The 9,412-nt window shown below is 33.2% G+C and overlaps 2 protein-coding genes and 1 non-coding gene across 3 annotated transcripts; 2 read left to right on the forward strand and 1 right to left on the reverse strand.

The window, feature by feature from the left end:
• Nucleotides 1-1,011: 1,011 nt before the first annotated feature.
• On the forward strand, nucleotides 1,012-3,414 carry LOC125201981 (putative xyloglucan endotransglucosylase/hydrolase protein 30). Its single transcript, XM_048100290.2, has 4 exons — nucleotides 1,012-1,251; nucleotides 1,364-1,464; nucleotides 1,561-1,769; nucleotides 2,683-3,414. The coding sequence occupies exons 1-4, from the start codon at nucleotides 1,053-1,055 to the stop codon at nucleotides 3,197-3,199; spliced, it is 1,026 nt and encodes a 341-aa protein (XP_047956247.1). The 5' UTR covers nucleotides 1,012-1,052; the 3' UTR covers nucleotides 3,200-3,414.
• Nucleotides 3,415-5,029: 1,615 nt separating this feature from the next.
• Nucleotides 5,030-5,150, reverse strand: LOC125202919 (U5 spliceosomal RNA). Its single transcript, XR_007173249.2, has one exon. It is a non-coding gene; the product is annotated as a U5 spliceosomal RNA (small nuclear RNA).
• A 1,615-nt stretch (nucleotides 5,151-6,765) lies between these two features.
• On the forward strand, nucleotides 6,766-8,790 carry LOC125200541 (uncharacterized). Its single transcript, XM_048098179.2, has 4 exons — nucleotides 6,766-6,976; nucleotides 7,860-7,983; nucleotides 8,065-8,137; nucleotides 8,298-8,790. Exons 1-4 carry the CDS (start codon nucleotides 6,949-6,951, stop codon nucleotides 8,562-8,564), a joined length of 492 nt encoding a protein of 163 aa, XP_047954136.1. The 5' UTR covers nucleotides 6,766-6,948; the 3' UTR covers nucleotides 8,565-8,790.
• The last annotated feature ends 622 nt before the right edge of the window (nucleotides 8,791-9,412 follow it).

Genomic DNA, 9,412 nt, shown 5'->3' on the forward strand with positions numbered 1-9,412 from the left:
AAAGAAACATTTTTTTCTCTTTAATAAGACGAACTTCATTCTTCACTAACAATACTCAGTTACTTAAAATTCGTATCATTTCAAATATTATATATTTTTCAGAGACGGAGGAAGTACGACGTAATAAAACAATATTGAATTAAGTTGTAATGAAAGAAATATCATAAGCATAGATTGTATGTCATGTTTCACGAAATTAACTTGATTATAAAATAAGATATACAATAATTACAAAGTGATATGGTAAATCATATTTGACTGATTTATTTTAATTAAGGAAAGACAATTATGTAAAAAGTAATTTTACATACTGTAGATCATATTTAACTAATTCACCTTAACAAAGGAGAGAAAATTGGTGTGGCCTATCGAATTTGGTATGTCTACAAGTATTTCGTAGATGTAGAAACCGTCCATAATGAGGAAATTATCCCATTGTCCTTTTGGAATTAATTTATTCAATTAATAATTTTCATACAAGTAATTAGATATTTCAGATTTGATTATTCAGTTGTCCATAAATAATGATTTTTCATGTATTAATAATTAGTTAGCAGTACTACTTATTATTAATTATGCACCTTTTCGGTTAGTAAGATTATATCTCATAATTAATTATATATTATGTTTGGTTCATGAGATTGAGTCTCGTAACGTAATTTTACATGGATAATCCTACGATAACTAGTCACAGACTCACAATCACCCTTTAAATAACATAATTTTAGACGGATAGCCATATGACAACGAGTCATGACAACGGAACGACACTAATATCTACTAAATGAGTAATACCAGTAACCACTAAATTAAAAAGTATGAATATACACATAAACAATTTGCATGGACTTTTAAATATGAAGGTGGAAGAATCTGAGTAGTGAAATAATTGAGAAGAGTCTTTCAGACCGTTTCCAAAAATACCCTCGATTGTAACTCCCACTTTTTCTTGTGTCCACTGATTATTAAATTATCGATCATCTCTCTCCCCTCAAACTACACATATATATACTCTCTGCACAAAACAAAAAGAGAAGCATTAGCAGAGCAAAATGGATAAACTCAAAAATCATATGCCTGCAGCCTTTCTCCTCCTCCATGTCTTATGTTTATGCATATCCCACACTGCAGCTTTCAATGACATCTCCATCATCCCTTTCACCCAAGGCTTCACCACTCTCTTTGGCGAATCCAACATCATCCCCTCCCAAGATGATCAATCCGTTCAACTCCATCTCAACCAATACACAGGCATGTACATACATACATACATATCACCCATCATCATCATATGCATACATACATCTTTTTTTTCTATTTATATTTTAAATATATATTGATAATTAATTTTGTGTACTAATAGGGTCCGGCTTCCGATCATCGGACCACTACAACCACGGCTTCTTCAGCGCGAAAATCAAGCTTCCGTCCGACTACACAGCCGGAATTGTCGTCGCCTTTTACGTACGTTAACACCATACTTACAATTTACAAATAATCATCCATTAGTACTATTTTTTTTATTAAGGTATGATCATAGTCTAATTAATTTAAGTACAGACTACAAACGGGGACTTGTTCAAGAAGACACACGACGAGTTGGATTTCGAGTTCTTGGGAAACATAAAGGGGAAAGCATGGAGATTTCAGACGAATATGTATGGAAATGGAAGCACACACAGAGGTAGAGAAGAGAGATACTACCTCTGGTTTGACCCTTCCAGAGAGTTTCATAGATACAGCATATTATGGACCACCCACAATATTATGTAAGTTTTTTTAATTTAATTTAATTTTTGGCTGCTACCACTTTTCATATTTTAAAATTTGGTACTATTTGACCTTTTCAAAATAGATTGCTTCATCAACAATATAACCACGCTTTATCCACACACTTTAAACATAAGCATCAAAATTTAGGCCGCCCCATATAATTAAGATATAGTAATTTATTTTATTGATTAGTATATATGTGTATTATGTTAGAATCATCTATACTTTTCAAAGTTCACATGTGTTTGAAAATATATGGAGGGGATTGAATGAGTCACATGCAAGGTCACAGGATCTAATTGGCGACTGGTAAAAGGTTGGATTTTGATGAAATTTTAGGGAAAAAAAAAAGTATTTTGGTTAATTATCGCAATATGGTTAGGAATAATCTTGTGAACATAAATGATGGTGTTGTCCTTGTCAAGCTTGAGGAGGATTAGCTGTTAAAAAGTCATAATTATGATGGACCGTTCCTATATATGCTTTTGCTTATTGCTTAACCTATTTCATGAAAGTTACGACTATAATTAAAGGTCTAATTAATCAAATGTCCATTTTGGACTTTGAGTTTTAGGCACCTACCTAAACATGTACTACTTGGTAAAATTCGTTAATAGTGGGCAGCCAAAGCCTGGCTAATTTCTGTAGTGTCACATCTATTTTTAATTAATTAGGGGAATTAATTTAAATTATATATGTTTTAATATCTTTCACATGCTGGCTATAATATCGCCTATGTGTATAATAATATGTTTAAATGCTCGCTTAATGTGTTTTAAGTACTAGTAAAGTCAAATGATACTAATTATACTTCGTGTAATATACAAATGTGTGGCGTAGTAATGAAATAAAGTACACTCTTCTTAAAATTTAAACAATATGTAATAGATTTTGACTTTTTATTTGCAGATTTTATATTGATGATGTTCCAATCCGGGAGATAGTAAGAAATGATGAAATGGGGGCTGATTTCCCATCCAAGCCTATGGGATTATATGCTACAATATGGGATGCTTCCGACTGGGCTACTTCCGGTGGTAAATACCGAGCAAATTACAAATATGCCCCTTTTGTTGCTGAATTCACCGATTTCGCCATCCATGGATGCGCCGCTGATCCATTGGAGGAGGTCACGGCCACCGAATGTGCCGAAAGAGATGAACATCTAGCCGGAGCTGATTTTGCAACGCTAACACAAAAACAAAGGTTGGCTATGGCAAAATTTAGGTCAAAGTACATATACTATTCATATTGTTACGATACTGTACGGTACCCGGTCCCACCACCAGAATGTGTTATTGATCCGGTTATGAGGCAACAATTTAAGGAGACGGGGCGGCCGAAGTTCGAACGCCGCCACAGGAGATACAAGCAAAAAAGTGAAGTTATGGGAGCTAGAAACTATGGAAATCAAGAGGAGGAGTGATACTTAAGTACATATTTATACAATATTGGATTGTGAAGGTGATTTTTTAATTAAGATATAGATTTATTTTTGGGATTGATACAAATAAATATAGATTTGTTTATGGATTGGACTGGGAAATTCTTTAGCTTGACCCATCTTGTAATATAAAATAAATGGGGATTTGCACTGTACTAGTTCTTGAGATAATGAGAGATTTTAAACTTTGTGATTTAGTTAAGTAAAAGAAATATGTAGACGTTACCACCAAACTGATATTTGCAAAAATGAATAATCTCAATAAAGTTTACTGTTTCACTATTCACTATAAATTCAACGAAATCGGCGTTGACTAGGCCAACAATTAAATAACTTTAACTACCATCCACAATCTTACAAGTTACACCTTCTACATAGTTACATCTGTTGACCATCTAATAGTGTTCCTTCTTTATGCAAACCAATCAAATAAAAAGTAGCTTATAGAAGCAAACACTTGTCAAAATATCATGTAAATATCACATAATTTTATTCTTTCAAGCTAACTTAGTTAATAAGCTTGTGTATGATTTAATTAGTTGATTGCTGTCAAGCTCAAACTTTAGTAGCTTGATCATGAGTTAGACGAGTTAGACAAATTTACGAAGACAAGGAGCTCTTTTATAATCTGATAATTACTTTAGCTTTTTGAAAATTTTATAATCGGATACTCAGTGCAAAGTTATTTTATTCGAGTAAAATAAGATACAATTAATGATGCAGAAAAACAATATAGCTTGGGCTTTTATTATGGGCCGGCTTGGGCTTCACTTTATTTTGATGATAAGATCGGGCACAATCAAATTTATAAGATCTATTGATCCTAAAATTATAAATTTTTGCTATAATATTATCTACAAACTTTAAATTTGGTTGCAAAATGAATTTATGCAGTGTATTGAATTTCTCATAGTTTGAAATTTCGACGAAATTTGAGAGGGATTTTAAAACTCATAATATTGCACAAAATAATGTCATTTACATCCATTAAAAGACATGTTTCTTATGTTGGTTCAACTACATAATCCGACATGACAAATTTAACTTAAGGAAAACAAACTTATGGAAAAATCGCTACAAATTAAGTGTATGCACATCATTAATGAAGGGCTATAGTGACTAAAATAAGGGAAATGTTTAAAATTACCTAGTTTTTAATGTTTTAGAATTATATAAAATCTCTATATCATCACATAAAGTGAAGGTATTATTATTTTCGTTCAGAAAAAATAAATTTATTTTCTATTTTCCGTCATCCACCAAAATTAATACCTCTATATGTATAGTTTTTTCTCTAAAGTAGTGGGTCTCATTTTTTTATCTTCAATAACTTTTTCTATCAATCTCTTTTATTTTAACAATTTGCATTAGAACTCATACTACTATCTGCCATCAAAATTACTTTTTATTGACAATAGTAATACATTATATAGAGATCATCACACCATTTCATACATAATTGTAAATTTTCTTACCATCTAGAACCTATCAAAGCTTAGTTGAACCACATCATTTTTTAGCTAAATCTAATTCATCCTTTTTAACATTCACAGGTTTATTCGTTATTCTACCCAAATTCATATGCGAATCCAATTCAATTAAAAAAAACGCCGAGATATAAAATAGCAAGGTTGCTCTCCCAAAATATTGCGGGATAATTAATCCAAGGCTAGGTAAACATTTTATAGAATCATCAAATCAAATCAACACAAACATATACAAAAGTTTTGAAAAACCAAAAAAACACCTTCCACAGCTTCATATTTGCAGAAGCATAATACTAATGTAACAAAATTTAACTAGAATTGCAAGGGTTTTCTACAGAAGAAAACACCTTCCAAAAAGTAGCGTATGCTGGTTTTAAGCGACGAGCACACGGTATTCTTTAGTAAAAGGCGAAAGAATAGTTCGCTATGTGCTCGACGCGCAGCTGCGTGATTTTTGGAAATGGCAATCAATCTCTATTTATTGAGGATTTCATATAGGCTGGTTGGTCTGTGGCCGATGTGGGATTCCTTCACATTACATATTATAACATTGACAATAGCAATTCTTCAATAATCTACTTAAAATTGTTACACTACAAAGGTTTTAATAAAATGTTGAAGAAATGAGGCACTTATAGATTGGATCCATGAAATCTTCTTTGTGGTTATATTTTGATTTCAAGAAGCACAGAGAAATGTCAGTTTTTCCTTCAAAGTCTGGATAGGAACAGAATTAGTTAATGGATGACAATATTTGATGATCAACAGAAACTCTATAAAAGTTTGAAGCTCTCCACTTATAATATAAAGCCTGTTATAAATCAGATGGATTATAATGTTAGACTGAATATCCTTGAGCAGTATGTAGATACTATGGTACTTACTGCTTCGGGCATTGCTCTTGTTTAAAGTTTTTACCAATATTTACTATCCAATCTTCCCACCGAGTTTCGATATCTTGCAGTCACTATATGGAAAGGAAACATTGTTAGCCAAGCATTAGATATGAACAGACTTGTGTTCGAACATACATACTTGTTGTGCCAAGTCGCTTCAAATGAACGTATAGCTTGTCTTAGTTATTCTGCGAGTTGCTTGCAATGTTAAATGCCAACTGATGATGCAACTGTTTTCCTTCCTTTTCTTGTATTGAACTCCACAAGTCTCTGTTCTGTGAGGTCAGAGTTCTTGGACTTGCCTTTCAATATAAAGACATCATACTCTGAGATTTAGGTACTACTATTCTGAAGTGATAATTTATTCTTTTAATTGGTGGAACTAATGAGCATAATGGGAAGAAAATCAAATGACATTTCTATATTTTTTGAAATGTGCAATTCACTTTTCCTTTTCTTTCTCGGCATCGTACTAATGGCCGATCTACTATAAAATTATACAAGATCAAACCGTTCGACCTCGAGTATACACATATTTTGGCCATAAAACGCGGCAAAAATAACTCAATATTTGAATCATGATTCGTGACTTTCTATTAAGACTTTATCAAGCTCAGTCTCAAAATAATATCAAACAAGTTCAACATGCTTTTTATGCTTAAAGCCTTATATTTGCCTTGAAATCGAACATGGATAAATAAATACATATTCAATTTGCAAAACAAAGTGAAAGACAAAAAAATTAAAGCGAAAAGAGTTATAAATAGAAAAACCCAACAAATATAGTAGAGGAAAAGAGTGCACATTTACTATTCAATGCAATTTCATAATGAAAACGAAATCGAAATAATGGAATTCTTCATCACACGCTATTTATTAAGCACTCGTTAACATTTGTAAAAATGGTATTTTAAAGCGTTCTTTGTTTGAACAAATCAATTGTGTTAATCGCCAAATTTTTTGAATAATATTTGGTGTAAATTTATAATTTCAAAATTTAGTGTTTTGGTTTTTGTCGTATTTAATCATATACACTCATTTGGAACATATAGTATTCATCAATAATTTCCAAAAAAAAATTGTATATATGTCAAACATGAATATATTTCACAGTCACTGTCGTCCCACACTTTGGTATTTCTCTTATTTACGCTTTCTTCAATTAATAATTCCAAATTGTGACACAAATAATCACAAAATATAATTGTCTCGTGATCGGCAAGATCTCACGTGGAGTAGATCCTGAAATGATATAGATCCATCCCCTTTTCTTTTCCAACGACTTTGAAACGCTGATTACTTCTCTTTCTGAAGCTTCACACCATAATCTCGGACCTCCTCAATAGCCATGGGACAAATTCTTGAAAAGATTCAAGGTATAATATTATTCAAATTCAAACCCATACAATTTCCTCTCGTGTGCGTGTTTCTTAGTATTGAATTCTGAATTTTTTTTTTTTTGTGGGCTTTTGGTTTTGGAGGGAAAATCTATTGTAGGAGTTATGTTTTCAATCTGTAACCGATTATAAGTAGTGTAAAGGCCGAGTTTTTGTAGCTATCTGCTCATGAAATTCGTCATTTTTGGGGGAAAAATGTCGAAATTTCAGTACTAAACTGGATGAAACATATACTTATGGTGACTGTGTTTGGTTATTTTGATTCTCGTGCCTAATTTATCTTGTGTGTGTCAAATTTGAGCAACCAAAAACTCAAGATAATTTGTTATAAAAAGATGGATAATTGCTGATAAACAGGCATTATTTGCATGATTTCTTTGGTTTAGATGAGATTTTGTGGAAGTGGAAACTCTTTCTGTGATTGAAGGCCTCCTCCTGTTCAATTCCCAACTGATAATGTAATAGCTATAGACACCCAACACTCTGTTGCAGGGTGATGATATACTATTGATTATATTTGGATCGCGTGGAAAATAGAGTTGTTTCTGTTGTTTTGACTTACAAACTGAAATATTCATGGAACTTGAGGTTTGAACAAAGTTGTGATCATACATTTTCTTGCAAGAAAGTACTTTACTAGCCTGGCCTTGTGATGGCGAGCTGGTGTATTTCTTGTCGACATCTTCTTATTAAGGCGCTGCCTTTACTAGATCGTTGTGTTCTTTATTCCAGTTGATTCATTTAACGGTTAAGTTTGTGTATGGATGCGAGCTTTTTCAGTGCCTTGGATCCGCAATATGGTTTCACTAGGGTCACAACTCAGTTATGTACGTAAATAATTTCTTGCTGCCCTCTTTTGCAGGAAAAGATTGGAAAGAAAAACAGATTCGACATATCAGTAGCAAAGTTTTTGACCGTGTCAATAATAATGAGGGCGGTAAATTGACATTTGAAGAGCTCTACATTGGTGTGCTGCTAGTATTCAAGTGAGAAGCTTCGCCTCCATTCCTTCTACATCGTTGTAATTTGTTTTTGAGGTTCCTCAATTGTATATTTTTTCTTTGTAGTGATATTAATAAGCGTTTGCCCGGTCCTCACTTTGATCCCCCAACAAAGGAGGAAGTGCGCAAACTGCTGGAGGTATGAGATAAGACTTTCCAATCATGTACCTATATAGAATCCACATTTTTGTTTTTTGCAGAAAAACATATCTAAACCAGAACCCATGAGTTTTTCCTACCTTCACATTTAGCTACTCAATAAATGCATATGTTTATCTTGTGTAACATATGTTCTGCAGGAGTGTGATATGAACTGCGATGGGGCACTAGATCGTGAAGAATTTGTGAAGTTCATCCGTCGTATTACAAAAGATACACTCTTGACAGTGAGTCAAGGTTTGATCATTGCTCTGGCTGTTGCTCCAACCGTGGCAATACTAACAAAGAGGTCAACTGAGAACATCCCGCATGTCGGAAAGGTGGTGGAGAAGATACCAAGTTCAGTCTACGCTTCCCTCGTCACCCTCGTGGTTGTTGCTTTCCAACAAGGTGCTGAGAGATCATAAATACTTCAATTTCTTTGCACTAGTTTGTATGGAGATGGCCGCTTTGCAACTTGATAATATAGAATACTAGACAAATAAAGGGTTTTTTATGTTGAAAATGTGGTGCGGTAATGTAAGTATGATATTTGAAAGTTGTATCATTACTTGCACAGATAGTTATGGTGAACCTTTTTGTTACAGAAATAATGCCATCCCAGTTTGTGGTGATGTTAACATTTTCTGGTCACAGTTTGTGCTGAAGCAATTTCATCTCAATCATGCTACATATCAACACAATCAACTTTAGCAAAGTACACTGTAATTAAACAAACTGATGCCTTGGAAAGTTAATTATTATAGCAATACAAAGTATCTACACATTCACAAATTGAATAAATAAGTACTCATAGTCATAGTGATCTCCAAAACTGTCTTCACTTTCTACTAATAACTGGAATCAGATATAGATGTTTTACCCATTGACAACTGAATATAGAAAATAAATGGTATTCCACCAAACTGTAGTCTACAACTCTGGGTACTGAAATTTTATGAAGACTATATATGGATGCACATCATATAAAATAGTTAGGCCGGAGTTCAGCTGTGAGTCGTCCTCTCTTAATCTGAACACTGCACCACAAAGTCGAGGGTGGTAGGAGTCAGGTACATGGATTTGATCGCATCAAGATCAACTCAGCTTTTGGAGCTTAGCTTTTGCTGCATCCAATTGTTCTGCCCAATAATTAACAGCAGCGGTGTTGATACATAAGCCACATATGCAAAAAAATATTACATGCTGAAACTCAACAGTATACTTTACTTTGTTCAAATGCAGTTGCTTTCGGAATGGTTGTTCGGAAAAATAT

The sequence above is a fragment of the Salvia hispanica genome, chromosome 2 (assembly GCF_029641045.1).
Source record: "Salvia hispanica isolate PSC_SH4W2 chromosome 2, Shi_PSC_v1, whole genome shotgun sequence".
NCBI lineage: Eukaryota > Viridiplantae > Streptophyta > Magnoliopsida > Lamiales > Lamiaceae > Salvia > Salvia hispanica.

Coding starts and splice junctions, on each gene's coding strand:
- LOC125201981 (XM_048100290.2), top strand. CDS start 1,053: ATGGATAAACTCAAAAATCATATGCCTGCAGCCTTTCTCCTCCTCCAT. Junction 1,465..1,560: donor GAATTGTCGTCGCCTTTTAC/GTACGTTAACAC, acceptor ATTTAAGTACAG/ACTACAAACGGGGACTTGTT. Junction 1,770..2,682: donor TGGACCACCCACAATATTAT/GTAAGTTTTTTT, acceptor TTTTATTTGCAG/ATTTTATATTGATGATGTTC.
- LOC125200541 (XM_048098179.2), top strand. CDS start 6,949: ATGGGACAAATTCTTGAAAAGATTCAAG. Junction 7,984..8,064: donor GGTGTGCTGCTAGTATTCAA/GTGAGAAGCTTC, acceptor TTTTCTTTGTAG/TGATATTAATAAGCGTTTGC. Junction 8,138..8,297: donor AAGTGCGCAAACTGCTGGAG/GTATGAGATAAG, acceptor TATGTTCTGCAG/GAGTGTGATATGAACTGCGA.